The following is a 20,876-nucleotide window of genomic DNA, read 5'->3' as shown; positions in this document are numbered from 1 at the left end:
GCTAGCTGTAAAACTACCGCCTGCTCAAGAGGAGGCGGTAGCGGCTAGTGCTGCAGACAAATTAGCGCGCACTATTACGTGCGTTAAACCGCTAACGAGGCTTCGTAAAGGGAGCCCTAAATGCTAAGAAGCTCATTTTTAGCTATGGGCTTCTTAACATTTAGCACACACTAAATCCATTAATACACCGTAAGTGTCAGCATCCACAATATACGAGCGCAACATTGCTGCAAAATTTGAGCTAGGATTTTATAAAGACACAAGTATCTATGAGGCCTTTTTACCAAATACCAGTAAAACGTGTCCGTAGCACGTTATGTGGGTAATTCCTGAGCGCTAAAGCCATTTTTTACTGCTGGGGGTAAAATGACTGATTTTTCTATTTTTCCATATTAATAGGTGAGTCCCAATTGCCATCTGTTTTGCAGGCTATAAGGACTTACGCGCTAAACCTGTGATAATCATTTTGCACTGTAACCAGTTAGTACAAAACATGCCCAGTTTCTGCCCCTAATGCATGGGTGGTGCGCACACATCCCTAAATTACCGTGGGCTGATGTGTCCCATAGTAAGCCATATTTTCCTGCAGTAAGCACACCTTAGTGCTTACCACAGCTTTGTAAAAGGGCCCCTCTATGCCTTTATGTCATATATATAAAAATTGGCTCATTCCTGCCCTATTAGAAACATAGAAACAGACGGCAGATAAGGGCCACGGCCCATCAAGTCTGCCCACCCGAATGACCCTCCCTATCTATCTTTGGGAATAGATCCCACATGTCTATCCCATTTGGCCTTAAAATCTGGCACGTTGCTGGCCTCAATAACCTGAAGTGGAAGACTATTCCAGCGATCAACCACCCTTTCAGTGAAGAAGAACTTCCTAGTGTCACCGTGCAGTTTCCCGCCCCTGATTTTCCACGGATGCCCCCTTGTTGCTGCGGGACCCTTGAAAAAGAATATATCTTCTTCCACCTCGATGCGGCCCATGAGATACTTGAATGTCTCGATCATATCTCCCCTCTCTCTACGTTCCTCGAGTGAGTAGACCTGTAACTTCCCTAGCCGCTCCTCGTATGGGAGATCCTTGAGTCCTGAGACCATTAACCTAGTTGCCCTATTATAAAATTAATTCTCATATGTTTTGTGAATCAACTTAAGTTGGACTTTGGCTTAAGGAAGGTAGTCTGCAAACACCTTTACTGAAGCTCATGCCAGCTGCTCTGAACTGACTCCCCACTCATTAGTAGTGGTATTGAAGCTTCCAATAAACAAAAAACATAAATATAGCACAACAGAAGAAATTAATTATCAACCAGGACAAAAATTATCCGACCCTTCTACAGGATCTGATTCACACGGGAAGCATTAGGGGCAGGAACAATCTTCACTTGCTCTGTACTGACAACTCTCTTTTTTTTTATTTCTATTCATCATTAATTATATTTAGTCATCCCAGAATATACCTTCATGAAATTAGTAAATTAATTTAATTGTAAACCTTTAATAGTATCATTACTAACTGATGCTTCTATTAGTGAAAGTTGACAACAGAAAGAAAATATCAATTTAGAGTGACAGTGAGTGTGTGTGAATGTTTTAATGTACAGTGCTGTCTATGTCTAGCAGTGCTATAGACATGAGAAATAGTAGTAGAGGTGTACAGATACACTTCCCCCTCCCCATTTGCGGTTTCGTCAATTGCGATTTCACATATTCGCGATTTTTTGGGGAGGGGGAAAAAAGAAGAAAAAAAAACCCATCGTTAAGTCTTCCCCCGGCATCCCTGCCTTACCTGGTGGTCTAGCGGGCTTTCGGGGCAGGAGCGATCTTCCTACGCTCCTGCCCCGTGCAGATCGCCATTAGGAAATAGCTGTAGGGAGTTCCCATCGTAGGCTCGAGAGACTACGGGAACTCACAGCAGCCATTTCCTAATGGCAATCTGCACGGGGCAGGAGCGTAGGAAGATCGCTCCGGCTCCGAAAGCCCGCTAGACCACCAGGTAAGGCGGGAGGGAGGCGGGGGTGGGTCAGAGCCAGATATTCGCGGTTTTTCGCCATTCGCGGTCCAGCTCTGCCCCTATCTCCCGCGAATCCGGAGGGAGAAGTGTACAATATAATTTACTTGCATTCTATCAACTCCGTATAGTTATTCTTGAAGTTATGTTATGCTTAACCACACACTTCCTAAATAATTATACTATCAGCCAGGTGGTTGGATATGTGAAGCCTTAAAATATATTTTTTCATTGCAGGATTTTGGTTTATATTTTCGCTGAATTTTTATCTGTTATCCAAAGAGTAGTGGAATGTTTTTTGTAATGATGGGCTATGGTGTCAGTTCTGTAAACACATTGTAGGTGCCACGAAAGAGTTTGCTTAGTACCAATTCTATGACAGCGTTAAAGGTACACCTAAACCGTTACAAAATCCTAGGGCAAAGGCTCTTTGCTGAAGATACCAAAATCTGCAATAAGGTTGATACCCCTGATGATGTGGAGAACATGAGGAAGAACCTAGCGAAGTTTGAAGAATGGTCTGAAATTTGGCAGCTAAAATTTAATGCTAAGAAATGTGAGGTCATGCATTTGGGCTGAAAAACCCAAGGGAACAGTACAGTTTAAGGGGTGAAGAACTTTTGTGCATGAAAGAGGAGCGGGACTTGGGTGTGATAGTATGTGATGATCTTAAACTGGCCAAACAGGTTGAAAAGTTGACAGTGAAAGCTAGAAGGATACTTGGGCGCATAGAGAGAGGAATGTCCAGTAAGAAAAAGGAGGTAATGATGCCCCTGTATAAGAGTATTGAGACCCCCCTGTAGAATATTGTGTGCAATTTTGGAGACTGCACCTTCAAAAAGATATAAACAGGATGGAGTTAGTCCAGAGGATGGCTACTAAAATGGTTAGTGTTCTTCATCATAAAGCATTTGGGGACACACTTAAAGATCTCAATATGTATATTTTTGAGGAAAGGTGGGAGAAGGAAGATATGATAGCGGTGTAAATAAATACCTATGTGGCATAAATGTGCATGAGGCGAGTGAGTCTCTTTCAAATGAAAGGAAACTCTGGAATGAGGAGGCATAAGATGAAGGTGAAAGGAGATAGACTAAGAAAGTAAACTCAGAAAATACTGATTCATGGAATTGGTGATGAATTTTATTTATTTAAAATATTTATTATCCATCTGAAACCTAGGTGGCTTACAATAAAAACATCCAAAATCATAAACACAAACAAAGCATTAAAAATCATCAGATACATACAAAATGATCCAATAATGATACTGAAAAACAACCTGAATACAAACACGCTACTTTTCAGTGTACAAAAAAGTAGGCCAATCTCCTGGTGGAGATGGTAGAGACATAAAGTATATCTGAATTAAAGAAAGCTTGGGACAAGTACGTTGGATCTCTAAGGGATAGGCAAGGTATAGTAGATGACATGGTTAGGCAGACTAGATAGGGCATGTTCTTTATCTGCCTTCATTTTTCTTTCTTTCTAAGTCACATTGACACACCAGAAGTTAAGGGCTCCTTTCATTAATGTGCGCTAACCGAGACATTTTAAGCTTGCGTTAACCACGCGCTAACCAAAAAATACTAACGCAAGCTGTATGGAAGCATTAGCGTTTAATGTGTGAGGTATTGTAGAGCGTGCTAAACGCGTGCTAAAACCGCTAGCGCACCTTAATAAAAGGAGCCCTAAGTGTTTATGATAGGCCAATGACTAGCATAAGTGGGCACACAATTGATAGCATTCTATAAGTTGCATGCATCATTATATAGAGATGCTGAATATACTGTACATATACATTTAAGCACCCATGTTTAAAACTGTTCTAACACCACTGAAAATTACTTCCATGATGATGATTGTACAAGTTTAAATAATCTTGCCAAACACATTTTAAGGATAATTTAAAGCTGCATAATTTAGAATGCACTGTGCCTGAATTTACTTTATTTTGCATTCAAGACAGTTGGACATCTTAGCTGAAAAATGAATTGAGCCATATAATGTTTACTAATCGTTAATAGAACTGTTGTTGTTGTCTTAGTCCAGTGAGATATGTGGAAATCAGGGTCAGCAAACAAGCTGTGGATAATACTTTGTATGGGACTAAATATATCTGTGACAAGTTATAACTCTTGAAAGCTTGTTGCTGGTATATTGTTAGTCCCATGAAAAGGTATCACCCACTTGTCTGTTGACCTTTATTTGCACACAGTAGTTACTAAAAACCAGACAGTGTAATTTTTCTGTTTAATTTCTTCGTTCTATTCAGTTGCTTTCACACACTGTGTGGTCCCTGCAGAGTAATTTACTCTGGGTCTATTCTTATATCATCATGCAGAAGAAAGAGAGGTGTGTACTGGTTAATCAGAAGAGTAGAGTGGTGAGGGTGTTGAAATAGAGAAGACCAGAAGGTAAAAATGGCTGAAAGAAAGAAGAAAGAAGAAGCAAACAGTGGAGACTTTCAAAACACAAGTGTACTCGTTTATTTCAGAATTCTGCTTTAAGTGTGCAGAGTTCTGGAATAAACGAGTACACTTGGGTTTTGAAAGTCTCCACTGTTTGCTTGTCCGTTATTTGGTTGTGGAGGGGACTCTCCTAGTTTTTCTTGCCATATTGTCTTTGAAAGAAAGAAGGAACATGAGAAAGTAGGAAAGGCAAGATCAAGGTATGAGAATATAGCATGAAGAGATGGTTAGGGAGGGAGAAAAATGGAGGAAAATAAAAGAGACAAATATTGTAGAAGATATTATGCAGGGTATCTGGTTCTTTTATCTATTATAGCAAATAAAATCCTTTTAAAATATAGGATTCTCTTCAGATCTGTTTCTTTGTTTTACTACTAAGGACATTAGACAGACAGAAGGAAATATTAAAATGGAAAGGAGACCCTGGAAAGAAGATAGGATAAGACAGACTAGAGGATAACAGAAGGACCAAGCAAACAACAATAGTAGAAAATAGAATTTTATGTATTTTCAGTTTAATTATTGGAATATGTAACACAGTAATTTAGTAGTTATTTAGCTCTGGGAGTAAAATTGTCTCTCTGCATGCTTTTATTGGATTGTGAAACTTTGATCTGACCCAGTAAGGCAGTTTTTATATGCCAAAGCAAAAACATTCACAAATATTACATGTGAGCTTTTGAAATAATTTAACATCAAATTTTCAGCTTGGACTACTGTTTCTTATGCAGCAGATCTGAGCATTTGAGGAAACGGTCAGTGGCAAATCAGGTCTTTCTCAAAGGACAAGCAGGCATTATATTCTCACATTTGGGGATGACATCATCCATGGAACCCAGCACGGACAGGCAAAATGTGTACTGTTACTTTAAGATCGCCTGTATTGCATGTGTGCTGGTGCCTTTCCGCCTGACCTCAGCTTGTGGGACCTTGCAGTTCTTAATTTTCCATGGAGCTGAGAAGTTGTATTTTAGAGTCTCTAAGTATGTCAAATCTTTCTACTTTTTTGTTCCTTTCCATTCTTTTTTTCTATGGGTTTTTTTTTTTTTGTCATAGTATTTTATTTTCTATCATTTCTTACCATTTTATTAAAAAAATTTCATTTTCCCTACATTGGGTATTTTGGGCCTTCACGTTCTTTTCAGCCTGCTCCCATTCTAAGATTGTCAACTTTTTTTCTGTACACCTCAAATCCATGAGCAATTGAGCTCTTTGACTTCATGTCAGCGGTTTTTCCATCGATGTTCAGGCTTCTAGTGGCTTCAAGTGGTGCATTCAGTGTCAACGGACCATTTCAGGTACAGGCCCACATAACTGGTGTGTTCAGTGCCTGGGTCCTGAGCATCGAGACATTTCATGCACACTCTGCCTTCACATGCAGAAGAGGTCAATTAAAGCCAGGAAGTTGCAATTCAAGAAACGTTTTGGTATAATTTCAGCAACATTGAGTATGGCTGGAGACTCCAACCCCAATGCACATCCACATGCTATTCCAGCATTAGCACCGACTGCATTTATGATTCACTCTACCTCTTCATCATCGGTGCTACCATCATCAGGTGAGCCTCGTAAGTGAGTCAAGAAGCACAAATATGTCTCCCCCTTGAAGCATATGTCGGCATCATCTCAGGTGTCATCTCCATTGATGCACTCCAAGTGTCGATGCACCAGTGCCCAATCACCATCGCTTCAACTAGTGTCTTCTCTGAGTTGTGCCTCAACATCGAGGTCCCTAAAACCTCAACACCCAATGCAGCAAGTGCCTAATGTACCCTTGCCAATATCAATACCGGTGCTATCACTGCAAAAACAGCTTTGAATGCTGTTGCAGGAAGAGCTAACTGGGATACTGCAGTCGCAACCTGTGTGAACTCTCCAAACAGCAGCCCAATCTGAGCACCGCCCAGACTCCACAACGTCGATGATCTGTGCCAAAGATATGCATGCATCATCTTCCAGGGAGCAGAGCATACCAACTTCACCTTGACACTCCCCTTGACACTCTCCTCAATGCTGTCCTTGATGTTCCACTTCCAGAAGAGCTGACATTGATGAATTTAACTCAGATCTGTCACCACACTCTTCCAGTGACTATTCAGACTTCTCTGCTGATGAGTCTTATGGGATACCGTTAGATCCTTCCTCGCCTCCTCCTCGATTCAGGTCTCTTCCTGAAAGTCTGTCTTTTACAAACTTTATTAGACAGATGGAGGGAAGCACTTCCTAAAAACACGGAGTCAAAGACAGAGTCTTGAGCAGAGCTCATGGAGACCTTAGACTACATGAAGTGACCTAAAGGTTGTATAAAAGTACCACTTCATAACCTCAAGAAGGAAGCCCTCTTTAAGAACTGTGAAGCACCACTTTCTATTCCAGTGGCTCCACGTAAACTGGACACACTTTATAGGATCCAGTCTTGTCCTGGTTTTGACAGACCACAACTACAACACCAATATTTACTAAAGTCTGCTTTAAAATGAGCAAATAGTTCTTATACTTATGCCAGTACTCCACCAGGCAGAGAGGGCAGAACCTTGGACAAATTTGGCAGACGAGTCTTCCAAGGTACCATGCTTGCTAACAGAATACTAAATTATAACTTTTATATGACATTCTATATGCAATGTCTCATTCAGCAGTTGTCGTCTTTTGAGCAGTACATTCTATCAGATTATCTTAAGACCTTTAAGCATCTGACCAATGATCTCCTGGGGACCAGAGGTCAACATCTGATGATTTTAACATTACCTCCCACACTTCGGCAGATATCTAATTTTTAGGTCTAAGCAATGATATTCAGCCACTAAACATACAAAAAAGACAACAAACTGAGTTTCATAAATATCAGGTATAACTTGAAATATCTAACTTGGATGCTTCAAGTAATGGATGGATATACTGATAGCACTGCTAAATACAGGTATAATTTGAAAATGCCTAGGTTAGACATTCTAAATTATTACATTGACAACATGGCGGAATACTGATCTTGTGGTGTTGATATAAATACTACAGAACCCAAATGTGAAGATTTTAGCAACAACTTTTGAACTTAGCTTTATTATCAAATATCGTATGCTGTTACAGCATGAACCTAATATGAAAGAATAGCCAGGATCCTAAATTGTTACATTTTTCCATGTCACTAATTCTTATAATTATCGCATGTTGTGTTGTATCTTAACTAGATGTGGGATTCCTTCGTTAAAAGAGTGGCACACCTTACGGCCTCTATTACAAAGCCGCGTGGCAACAGCCCTGAAGCCCTTTAAATCCCCATGGGCTTCGGGGCCGTTAGTGCAGCACAGCCGCTAGCGCGGCTTTGTAAAAGAGGCCGTTAGTGTCTTCACTTTAATTATTGTCTATATTTGGCACTTTTGTTTTTAACAAAATCTGCACAGCTTTTTGCTTAACACAAACATATGTGTATTTTTGTGTCTTACAGCACCCTTACCCTTCAGAAGAACAGAAAAAGCAGTTGGCACAAGATACAGGGCTTACTATACTTCAAGTGAACAATTGGTAAGTAATTTGGCTCAGTGTTTACATACAATCAGCACTCCAGCCTCTGGCAACCTGCAGCTAATGATTTGCATTAATATGACACACCCTGTAATTGCCTGCTTTTCCTGGTAGTTTATTGATGCAAAAGTGATATTGCCTGCGGAATATTTCCAGTGATGGGAATCTCACAACTCCAGTGCTATGGCAAATAAACAAGCAGTTTACGTCAGGTTGTAATTCAGTAAATAGGTAGCTAAAGTATATTTGAATCGTGTTCAAGGTTTTGAGCATGTTTCCAATATATTTAGGTACTGAAACTTAGGTAAACTGCTGTACTTATTAACATTTTGATGCAAATGTAATTTGCAATGTAACTTTTACTATCAAGTAATGTGGCTGTGGTGTTCCTTTCCCTTAATCTACATGAATAAACAGAAATAAAGGTCAATCAAACAAAAGGTGATACCTTTTTTTATTGAACTAACTTTATACATATGAAGCCTCATTTTCCTTAGGGCTCCTAGGTCTTAAGTAGAGTTTCCACCCTATTTTACAAAATCCTTGACAAATGTGAAGCCTTTTGTAAAGTACCTATAGGGTTGTGAGAAATATATGAATATTTCCTCAAGTGTGAAGCTGGAACAACCTTTTTATAAAAATACTTGTACAAAAAGAGAGCAGAAGCATTCAAAGACTTCTGCTTGTTAACAGCAGCACTTCCACATTCAAGTGGCAATTTTTGTGATCCAGGGGGGCTAATACTCAGAGCGATTTAAGCGGACTAGAGAGACACTGACTCAAATCACTTGTCACCGCCCAACCTCTGATATTCACTGGCACTAAGTTGTGCAGTGCTGCTGAATATTGTCTCTGACCAACTTCCAAAAAAATGGACCAGTTATGGGCAGGCCAGAAAACAGTGCTGGGGAGGAGCCAGTAATATTCAGCCGAGGCATGCATAAGATAAGTGGGTGAATTTAGGACAGTTCAAAAGCTGTCCTAAATTTACTCGCTTAGGTTATGTAGCCCCAGCTGAATATCAGGCTGGAACTGGCATAAGCTTTTTGTTAAAAGAAAAAAAAAAAAAAAAAAAACCTACTGATACACTACCATCCCTCAACAATGCCCCCTCCCTCGAGCTACAGCAACAGCTCACCTCCTCCCTCTGCCAGACACCCCACCCTACCTCCAATTTCTAGGTAGATCCCCCCAGGCCTTCCTGAATACCTAGTGGTCCTGTGGAGGGGGGTCGTTGGATTCAAGAGTTCAGCCCCCTTGTTCTTTTCTCTTTCTGGCGCCTCTGTAAAATGGCTGCTGTGACATCTCATGACAGTTTACATTACTTTGTGTAGTACCGCGAGCTGCAGCAAGAGGTCATAGCAGCCATTTTAGAAAGGCTCACTGGCAAGGGGCAGGAGCAAGGGAGCTGTGCTTCTTTCCTTAACAACCCCCTCACTGGACTACCAGGTATTCAGGTAGGCCTAGGGTGGCCTACCTAGAAATGGTGGGTAGGGTGTTGCTGCAGGCTGGAGGGAGGGGGCATTGTTGTGGGGCCAGAGAAGGTTGAGGAGTTTTTGTTTTTTTTTTGTTGTTGTTGTTTTTTTTTTATAAGGTTATGCAAGCAGTATTTATTCAGGACTGCAGAACTCTTATGTGGCACTGACTGAATATTGGCCAGGCCCAGGCAGGCTGCACAGAATTATATGCTAATATTCATTACCAATGCCCAGATGCAGCCCTGAATATCAGAGCATAATTTAGCCGGTGATGATCAGCATTTTAAAAAAAACCCAATGACTGCTGCCAGCTGACTATCAGGGGGAGACAGATGACGAGGAGTGGATACCAGTGTCACATTCCACAAAACTATACATATAACAGTCACCAATTAAGGAGCCAAGTTCCTACAGTTCAATTTTTTTATTTCAAGTTATTTTAAATAGAAATGGCTTAAGCAAAATTGTCAAAACACACCCTTAAAAGCTGTGCATCATATGGCATTTATGAGCCACATCTGTAAATACTACTTTTTACATATGTAAATGCTGCACAAGGCTTCAAACTATGACCTCCTTCTTGATTAGCTTTCTGGAAGTACCCTATGTACTCAAATATATATACTGAGATTTGTGGGTCAAAATAATGGCCCAAAATGGGGGTCTCGGTTTATATTCGGGTCAGCGCCCCCCTCACACACACACACACCCTCCTGGACTTGTTGCTGGCCTCCGTCAAGCCTGCCGTATGACCTGGTGGGGTGGGCCAGGACATGAGGGATCCCTCACTTCTCCTGACCCATTCTCTGACAATTCTTTTAACTTCTACCTCCCCCTGTGTACCTATTTGAATCCCTGGTGGTCCAGCAATGTACCGGGCAGGAGTGAGCTTTCCATGCTACTGCCCAACGCTGAACCTCTCCCTGAATGGCCACCTTGAGTTCTCAAGGGACTCATGAGAACTTGTGGCAGCCACTCAGGAAGTGGCTCAGTGCAGGGCAGGAGTGCAGAAAGCTTGTTCGTGACCTTTACACTTCTGGGTCACGAGAACTCGGAGGTGGCCATTCAGGGAGGGACTCAGTGTAGGGCAGGAGTGGGGAAAGCTCGCTCCTGCTCAGTACACTGCTGGACCACCAGGGATTCAAAAAGGTACGTAGGGGAGGCAGGAAGGAGGTAAAAAAAAAAATTGGCAGAGTTGGCCGGAACAGGAGACGGGAGGGATCCCTCCTGTCCTGGTCCAACAGGCCATACTGCAGGCCCGGTGGAGGCCTGCAGGACATCGGGAGAGAGGGGGTAACAGGGGACATGGCAGGGAAGTGTGGCATAGGAGGGAAGGGGGCAGGGCACAGATTCTGGCAGGACAGGACACATTAACATTAATCCCCTCAATTTATATTCAAGTCAACCTTTTTTCCTCCTTTTTGGGGGAGAAAAGGGTACCTCGTCTTATACTTGGATCAACTTATATTCGAGTATATACAGTACTCTCCCTGGATCAGGTCAAAACAAAATTTGATCTGTTGCAAGGGGAGTAACTCCAGAAGGCTAGTGAGAAAATGTATTGTTAATATATAGGATTATAATCTTTTTTCATTGATCCTTATTTACACACTTTTTAAATATAATATAGATTTATACTAGGTTGTAGAAAACATCCTGCCCTTCATATTTTTCTACATGAGGAGGCACCCTCCATAGTCCAATCATAGCTTTTATCATACAGTCATCCTTACATATGAACTTAAAGTAAAGTTATGCAATCTTTCTGTGTTAATTATTGGGGGCATGCCCAGGATCTGCCTAAGCAATTATCACAGAGACAACGTACAATACATTTACCAAGTATTATGTGGATGGCAGATAAAGTGGATGTGCTTAACGCAACCTATTGAGGTTGCATTTTGTGATCTGGGTTACCTGTTGTTTTAACAGTCAGTAAGCAGTAAGATAGTGTGCATTATTTATGTATTTAAAACTTTTTTTATACTGTTTACAAAAAAAAAACTAAATGGTTTAAAACCTAAATAAAATAAAAACAAACCATGTCATAAAATCTCCACAATTAAACAATTTGTTCTCTTCAAATGTCACCTAATAAATTGCAAGATTAAAATAGCTACATTATTTTCTTCAAATGCCGACTAATAAATCACAAAAATGCAGTAACAAACAGCTTTTTAACTGTTTCTTAAACTGAAACCGATTTACACGCAGTCACAATTGGCCCAACAGAGCATTCCACATTTTAACACCAACAATGCAGAAAGTCATTGCTCTGGTGTATGCATAATTTCTCTGCGCTATTGGAATTAATAGCCTTTGACTGTCAGATCATAAAGATCTATTAGGCTTATAGAGTGCCACAACTTGCCAAAAGTACCGTGGTGTTTGATGGTAGATAATCTGGTGGACCACAGAAACAACTTTATGCTGCACCCGAAACACAACTTCTATACAGTTAACACAGGAATTAGCACATGCTAAATGTCAACCACTGTTAACTATTAGAATGAATGTGTACTGAGGGCCTGATTCTAGTAATGGTGCCTACATCCGCTGGCGCCTCCAAAAATGTCAGTCACACGTAGGCGCTGTTAAGAGAATCACAGCTTATGTCTAACATAGGCATAGCTAATATAGGCCAGGGTTTTGCAGAGGTACCTAAGTTCATTTCTGGCATAAATCACACCTACTTTGACATTAGGTGTCTCTGTATGATGTGATTACGGTGTCCTTTTTTATAATGACTTTTTAATTGGTTTTAAATGATGTGGCCAATTACTGCTCCAATTAACACCAATTAAAACAATTAAGGGGCCCTTTTATTAAATTGCACTAACTGATTTAGCTCACACTAAATGCTAAGGCATCCATTATATCCTTTGGGTAAATTAGCATTTAGCGCAGGCTAAAGCAGTTAGCACACCTTAATAAAATGACCCCTAATGGGAACAGTAAAGCGTTTACCGCCAGCTAATATATGGCACCATTATTTTAATCAGGTGTATTTCCTGCATTATTAATAATAATAATAATAATAATAATAATAACAACAATTTATATACCGCAGGACCGTGAAGTTCTATACGGTTTACAATGATTAAAGATGTTACAGATTGAGTGGAATAAACAAAGTTCAGACTTAATGATTTAACAGTTCTAGAGATCATTTGTTGAGGACTAAGATTGTATATGTTGGTTTCCTTAGTCTTTATTCCTGTCCCAGCTCCTTCAAAAATATTTTCCAGAAAGATTACAAATTCATGTGCTTCATATGCAAAAAGGACAATTTTCTATCAAGTAGGATAAGTGGGTGACACCATCGCATGCTTCTAGGATAGGAAGAACCCAGAACTAGTGTAAAATTCAGAGCATGCACGGCTCTTTTTGTATGCACTGGTCTTAGTCCCTCAGGTTTGTTTTTTTTCCATGTTGTGGAATGGATTATTTTCCAATGTCATTTTTTCTCATATTTGTTAGTAAAACAAAAACAAGCGTGAAAAAGCTTTGTATTATTTTGTTTAGTTTCTGGAACTTCTGCAACATGGCTCAGACTAAATCTATCTTCAGGCTATGCCTAGAGTGTGGAAGGAAGATTCAGATGGAGAATGGCACAGTGGCTGTTATCCACAGATAGCCGCGGGTAACCCGCCAAAACAGTGAGGAAAAAGAAAGTGCTCACTGTGGGTATGGGGACAAGGCCATCCACCGCCCCGTGGAGCGGTGAATGGCCTTGTCTCCACAGTTAAGGGAGGGAACGCACGCAGCCCCCTCCCTCTTTCCTACCTAACGATCACCACCACATCTATCTATCTCCCTCCTTCCCTTCCCTTATCTTTGTGGCACATTTTAATTTAATTTGTTCAAGCAGCCGGAGCCTGAAGTTGCATGCATCTGCAGAAGCTTCTCCTCTGACGCAACTTCCAGTTGTGCAACTTCCAGGCTCCAGCTGCTTGAACAAATTAAATTAAAATGTGCCACGAAGATAAGGGGAAGGTAGGAAGGGAGATGCTTGGACCGTGCGAGGGGTGCTGAAGGTGGATGGAGAGAGGGAAGGGGTGGAAAGGAACAGACCCTGAAGGGGGTGGAAAGGAACAGACCCTGAAGGGGGGGGGGGTGGAAAGGAACAGACGCTGAAGGAGAGGTGGAAAGGAACAGACACTGAAGGGAAATGGGGAACAAAGAGAGGGGAGAAAGCGCTGAAGGGAAATGGGGAGCAGAGAGTGGGGAGAAGACGCTGGAAGGAAAGAAGACAGAGATGCCAGACTATGGGGGGAGCAGAGGGAAGAAGATGGGTGCCAGACCAATTGGGGTGGAGGGAGAGATGAAAGGGAGAGGCACAGCAACAGAACAAATGGAAGAGGCAGAGAGAAGGCAGATAGTGGATGGAAAAAATTGAATGAGGAGAAGATGAGGAAAGCAGAAACCAGACAACAAAGGTAGAAAAAAAAAATTATATTTATTTTCTTTTTTTTTTTGCTTTAGCATAAAGTAGTATATTAGTTGTTTTGATAAACATTTATAAACAAAGCTCTACCGACTGAACATCTCTTTCTCTAGTTCAGCAGCCAGAACTTTGATTTATAAAATGACAATTGTACAGAATATTGTTTCTTTCTTATACTTTAAGAAAAGAAGTTCAGTATAAAACTATTCGAGGCTTGTATGGATGGGATCAGATGGTTTGTGGGGGCGGGGACGAGCTCATGGAGACAGGGCGGAGATGGGGACAGTTTTTTTCCCTGTGTCATTCTCTAGATCCAGACTCTGATACCCATATGTTAAGTGTTTGAGCACAACCAGGCTAAAAATAAATGCTATGAGAGAATGTCTCCACATATTCTGAAAAATATCTTCAGGAACACTTTGAGGCAGAAATGACGTGCCCGCTTACAGAACTGCCCCATACTGACACTGCACAAAAGGGAGACAAAAAAATCTATATACAGATCAGTATTTTCTACACATTCTAATGCAGGGGTGGGCAACTCCGGTCCTCGAAGGCCAGAATCCAGTTGGGTTTTCAGGATTTCCACAATGAATATGCATGAGATCTATTTGCATGCTCTGCTTTCAATGCATATTCATTGGGGAAATCCTGAAAACCTGACTGGATTCCGGCCCTCGAGGACCGGAGTTGCCCACCCCTGTTCTAATGCATCCTCATCTGTTGATACGGCCTCAAAACTCCAGTGAGCAAGTTATAAAGCCAGGGCTCTTCCACTTTGACTGTAGACGCTGGTAGATGCCTCTGTAGATGGGACATCGGCAGCCTGTTTTATAAGCATCTACATATTTTTTTATTTATCAGTTTAATCATTATCATTTTACAAATAATAATAAAGAAAGGAAAGATTACAGAAAAATATATAAATATTCTTAATTATAATTCACTATCTCCTCTAGTCCACATTATACATTTTTTTTAAATTAGTTTTTAATTGGTTTTACATGATGCGGTCAATTACCGTGTTGTTTATCATCAATTAAGCTAGGCGGCGGTAGGATGCCTACCACCGCCTAACTTTTGTTATCCTTATGAGAATCAGGGCCTTAGGGCCTGTTTTACAAAGCCGCGGTAACGGCCTCGAAGCCAATAAAGATTTAAAGGGCTTCAGGGCTGTTGCCGCGCAGCTTTATAAAACAAGCTGTTAGTCTTTTTATAAGATCTTTCATCTCTAGATGTTACCCATCCAATCATCTGACTTGATACAACAGCCAGTTGGCTCTTCAGAACAGACTGAAGTTAAATCCTAAAAAATATAAAGCAAGGTGGGTTGCATATCTCCCCCTCTCTTTTTACCATCTGTTATAAAAGGCCTGTTAGTGCCACTCCAGGAAAGTATCATTATCCTTGCTTTTAAAACTAGATTCCCTCTTGATCCTAGAGCCATAGATGGTGAGGTCTTCCTTTTTTGTTCTCAAGTAAGTCCTTTTTCATAATCCAGGATCTCAAGACTCTGATATTTGCACTAATATTAAACTGCATGGATTGTGCAATTCTTTGTGTAGTGTTTTAAGAACATAAGAATTGTCGCTGCTGGGTCAGACCAGTGGTCCATCGTGCCCAGCAGTCCGCTCACGAGGCGGCCCTCTGGTCAAAGACCAGTGCCCTAACTGAGACTAGCCCTACCTGCGTACGTTCAACTCTTCATCACCTTCAGATTATTTAAAACACTGCAAGATTTCTCACAGGAGCTAACAAATTTGACCGTATCACACATATTTAAAATTAAAAAAAAAACCCACCCTTCATTAGTTAGCTATATATTTTAGAATTCATTTTAAAATATTATTTCTAGTAAACAAAGTACTGTGTACAACTTTCCTTATTTATGTCTCCAGCTTACTGACACCTTTTCTGTGTACTCACATATATAAATAAGTTAATCTTGCTGCCTCCTTCACTCCCAACATCATCTGGATATAACAAAGTATAATGTCTATTTCTACTTTGACACGCCTTGTCTTGAATTCTTTGCTACCAGCCATAAAAATGGGAACCAAACAGGGCCCGTTTTAAGGCAGGTCTGAAACGCTTCGTTTACCCAATCTTTTGGAGATCTGTGAGGTGACCCAAGCCAAGATATGGGGAACAGGATCACACACTACTCTTATCTCTTGCTGAATAATTGCAAGCTGTACAGTATATTGTCCTTTTCTCTCTAATTTTAATTAACTATGAACCACTTGATTGTAATGTGGGCCAAACAGCAGTTATATCAAATGATATATCAAATGATATAAGTTAGTCCCCCCCAGCTTTACTGCAAGGGTTGAAAGAAAAGTAATGCTCCCACCTCCATAATATATCAGCAAATAGCACTGACATGCTACACGTGTTTACTTGTTTAGTTGTTCTTTGAAATCTTTGGGAAGGGGTAAAACGCGGACCTGACGGACCTGACGGATCTAAACCCGCGCGTCCTTAAACATCTGAGGTCCGTGCCACTTGTAGTTAGTTTCTGGCTCTGACGGACCTCAGTGACAATTTAGCGCTGACGGATCCGTCTCAGCATAGGGAGGGAAAAGTATTAGGATCCATCAGTGCTACAATGTCATCGAGGCCTGTCAGAGCCGATTTACTGGGGCTGCAGGAAACCAGTTTAAAGGATTCGTTGTAGAGCCGCTACAGCACTAGCACTAGTCTCTGGCTCTGACAGACCTCGGTGACATTGTAGCGCTGACGGATCCTAATACTTTTCCCTCCCTATGCTGAGACAGATCCGTCAGCACTAAATTGTCACCGAGGTCTGTCAGAGCCAGAAACTAACTACAAGCGGCATGGACCTCAGATTTTTAAGGACGTGCGGGTTTAGATCCGTCAGGTCCGTGAGGTCCACGTTTTACCCCTTCCCAAAGATTTCAAAGAACAACTAAGCAAGTAAACACGTGTAGCATGTCAGTGCTATTTGCTGATATATTATGGAGGTGGGAGCATTTTACCCCTTCCCGAAATCTCTTCCTTCACCTCAGTTGGTGAAAAGAGCCTGTGTAAAGAGGCTAATTTGCTGTTGCTTGCGGAATCAGTATGCAGTGAGCACTTGGTGTGATTTAAGCAATGTGCCGTGATGGAATTTCTGATTGTTCAAGGAGTCCTTTCCATTGGGTTTTTTTTGTCTGGAAATAGATTGTGTATGTTCAATTGTAACCCGCCTAGGTTTTAGATGGAAAATAAATTTTTTAAATAAATCGAAATTCACCATTGCATGCAGGTTTATCGTGATGCATGTGTTGACGTGAGTACTGTGCATCATTGGGCCAATGAAATATAAAGTTTGTGGACCATCAAGGACTGATTTGTGTAATCAAAAATGAAAAGGGCGACCTGTGAGAGCAACAGATGAGTCTCCTTGAACCTGTTACTACCATCAATTGCCATTGCAGCCCTGAAACCTTTTAAAGAATGATTCAGATGAGTTCAAAAGCACAAGAAGAAAATTTTGTTGTAACGTGAAAATGCTAGACCTTGAACAGAACAAAGCACTACAAAGGCAGTTGCGAAGATGGGTCTTTCAGTCTTACCACATTCACCATACAGCCCAGACTTAGCACCATACAATTTCTATCAGATCCTCCCCCCCCCCCCCCCCCGAGTTGAAGGAAAACCTTCAGGGGCATCTGTTCAGCTCGAATGAAGAGGTAGAAAAGACTGTGCAACTGGATGAAGAGACAAGCTATGCGGTTCTTTCAAAACTTGTCCATCATTGGTAGAAATGTGTGGCAAATCATGGTGACAATTTAAAAAAAATAAAGGCATGTAATAAAAGAACATGCTTCAAACATTATTTTGATTTTTTTTGTTTTTTTGTTTAATCATTAGAATATCTTAACAAAAGTTATGGAGTTGGAGGCATTACTTTTCATTCGGCCCTTGTATGTCCGGCTACTTTCATTTCATTTGTGTCGTTGCTTTCTAGACTACTTTACCAATTTCATTAGCTTTCTCCAGACTGCTGGCATCAACATTTAAAGAGGAGATAGAACAGCTTTTAAACTAGGATCTGGGGGAAGTCTGGTAATCGCTCAAAAGAGCATGGTCTGAAACAAGGTATCTTTGAATGATATCATCAAAACAGGGAAGTTAAGGCATCCCAGTAGTGATATTGCAATAAAGACAATAGTAAACCAGGTGTCTTTAATTAAAGAGCAGACAGACTTGAAAGATTGCAAATTCACTGTCAACTGCTGAATAAATTGTTAATATAAGAAACAAAAGGCATTGTTTGGAGTATAATGTATACAAATGTTTTTTACTTTATTTTCTTGCTTTTCCTCATAAACGTATATATGTGGAGGGCCATTTTTGAAAAGGACATCTAAGTATGATTTGGATGTTTCCTGCAAGATATCCAAAGTCAGAAGCACAAAAATGTCCATTTTCGAAAGCCGTACCACTAGATGTCCATCTTTTAGGATGCCTAACTTTATACCCCATTTTTGACCACAGAAACATTCAAGTTGAAAACGTCCAAATCCAGACCGTTTGGATATTGTGATGGACTGGCCACACAGACATTCCAATAGAGCAGAGGAACACCTTAGAGGGTGCGACTGTGAACATCACATAAAAGGTGCCAGATGTACATCTCGTCCCCTTATAATTTATGGTTACCCACCTATCTACCACACCAATAGATGATACAGGTGGCACCTATACGGCGGTAGGGTATGGTTTTGGTGAAATCATACTTTCCACCATAAATGTGGATAGAATGGCTTATGGGTCTGGCTTCTCCTCTCTATGGTTCACTAGCCCGTCCACCAGATTACTTAAGACACCTGTGTGATGCTTTCCCATATCAAGTGCTGCTATTTCATTAAGATCTTTGTGGGGTGGGAGGGGGTTAGTGGCCACTGGAGGAGTGTGTGTGTGTGTGTGTGGGGGGGTCATTACTTAATTCCTTCAGTGGTCATCTGGTAAGGTTGGGTAACTTTTTGGCACTTAGAAGCTTCTACAACAGGTCTAGCCCAAATGCCTAAGTTCCATCTAGGACGTCCTGGGAAAGGTTTGGCTATCACTGCAAGATGTCCAACTCTAATCCGTCCATAATACGCCTCCAAACACACCCCCTGTAACTCTGGACACACAGTAGGCTAAATACCTCACAAGACATCCAGAAAGTCGGCTTCGAAATTCGGCACTTGGACGTCCCAGTGCCGACTTATGATAGTTTTTGGACGTCTTTATTTTTTATTATGAGCTCCATACGAGAGGGTGCTGAAAAGTTCTCAACCTAACCAACGTCCTAAATTCTGAGTGTTATTTTGCCACTGTAGCTCTAAAGAGTGTTATTTTATTTTGTATAATGCTAATTTGCAGGATTGTAATGTTATGTTTTGGCATTGTTTCAGATCATTGATTGAACCACATTAACAAATAATGTAGAATTTTCAAGTTTGGAACTCTGAGCCGTCATGAAGTTCCTATTCCTACAGAAGAAAACTCCAAAGGAAATCCATGAATGTATGATGTAAACATACTCCACAGTGAAGAAGTGGTGTGCAAACTTTCAGCATGGAGATATTGAGACTGAAGATGCAGCAAGGTCTGAGAGGCCTCAAACGGTGTCAGCTCCTGGAATTATTGACCATATCCATGACCTGGTTTTAGCAGATCAGTGAATATCAGCTAAGTAAATTGCTGAGCCACTACAGATATCCAGGGAATATGTTGGGTATATAATCCATGAGCAGCTGGGTATGTAGAAGCTGTCAGCCGAGTGGGTACCCGAATGTTTGAATGCTGACAAGAAACTACATCGAGTGAATACTTCCAAGTTGATTTTGCAGCATTTTCAGCGAGCTGGTGCCAACTTTTTGGAACTGTTACTGTTAATGAAACATGGCTACACCACTATGATTCTGAGACAAAACAGCAGTCCATGCAATGGTGACAGGTTCTCCAAAGCCAAGGAAATTCAAGACCCAAAGGTCAGCAGAAAAGGTCATGGCCACAGTGTTTTGGGATAAAGAAGGTGTTGTAATGACTATCTTCCAAGGACCAAACATTTAATATAGATTACTACTGTAACTTGCTGTGCCAATTAAAGGAGGCATTGAAAGAAAAAAGGTGAGGGAAGCTGCGGAAAGGAATTTTCTTTTTGTAAGACAATGCACCTGCTCACAAAGCTGGCAAAATGATGGATGTTTTGACGTAGTTGGGGTTTCATTGAAACCAGGAGTGTCAAACTCAATCACATAAGGGGCCAAAATTTAAAACACAGGCTAAATCACAGGCCAAATTTTTTATTAAGATACTTAGGGGTCCTTTTATTAAGGTGCGCTAACCAATTTAGCGTGTTCTAAAGATTAGTACATGCTAAATGCTAAGGCATCCATTATATTCATATGGGCATCTTGGCAGTTATCACACGCTGAATCGATTAGTGCATCTTAATAAAAGGATCCTTTAGTCTTAGTAGAAGTATAGGGTTACAACCTCTCCAATCCCACGCCGGCTCTGTAGTGTAAACCACTGTTCTTCAACCGCTGGTCCGCGGACCGGTGCCAGTCAGCAGAAAATTTCTGCTGGTCCACACAGGCCCGGAGAGATCAAGTTGGCAGTTAAATTTCCTGCCGACTGCGGTTCTTCCCGACTGCGGTTCCTCCCAGCTTCAGGCGATCAAGACAGGCTACCGACGTCGGGGCCTTCCCTCTGTGAGTCTCGCCTGTTAGGAAACAGGAAGTTGAAACAAAATAGGCGGGACTCAGAGAGTGAAGGTCCTAATATCGGCAGCCTATCTTGATTGCCGCCCCTGCCGAGTTGCTGAAGAGGGCCGCGGGGAAGTTGCAACTGGGACGGAGAGAGCTGCAGATACAGGTGGAGGGAGGGAAATGGTCAGCGTGTGCGAGCAAGATCCTGGGGAGCCTTCACAGTGGCTGTCT

At 41.2% G+C, this 20,876-nt stretch overlaps 1 protein-coding gene across 6 annotated transcripts in view; it reads left to right on the top strand.

Moving 5' to 3' along the window:
• Positions 1 to 20,876, top strand: part of MEIS1 (Meis homeobox 1) — a 374,507-nt gene that overhangs the window by 283,959 nt on the left and 69,672 nt on the right. For all 6 annotated transcript variants that reach the window (XM_033938659.1, XM_033938662.1, XM_033938661.1 and 3 more), the window contains exon 9: positions 7,934 to 8,010. In XM_033938659.1, the coding sequence (XP_033794550.1) occupies positions 7,934 to 8,010 (77 nt within the window). The remainder of the gene's footprint in view (positions 1 to 7,933; positions 8,011 to 20,876) is intronic.

The sequence above is a fragment of the Geotrypetes seraphini genome, chromosome 3 (assembly GCF_902459505.1).
Source record: "Geotrypetes seraphini chromosome 3, aGeoSer1.1, whole genome shotgun sequence".
Lineage (NCBI taxonomy): Eukaryota > Metazoa > Chordata > Amphibia > Gymnophiona > Dermophiidae > Geotrypetes > Geotrypetes seraphini.
Note: the sequence above shows the minus strand (reverse complement) of the source record. Positions and strands in the feature narration are given on the sequence as shown.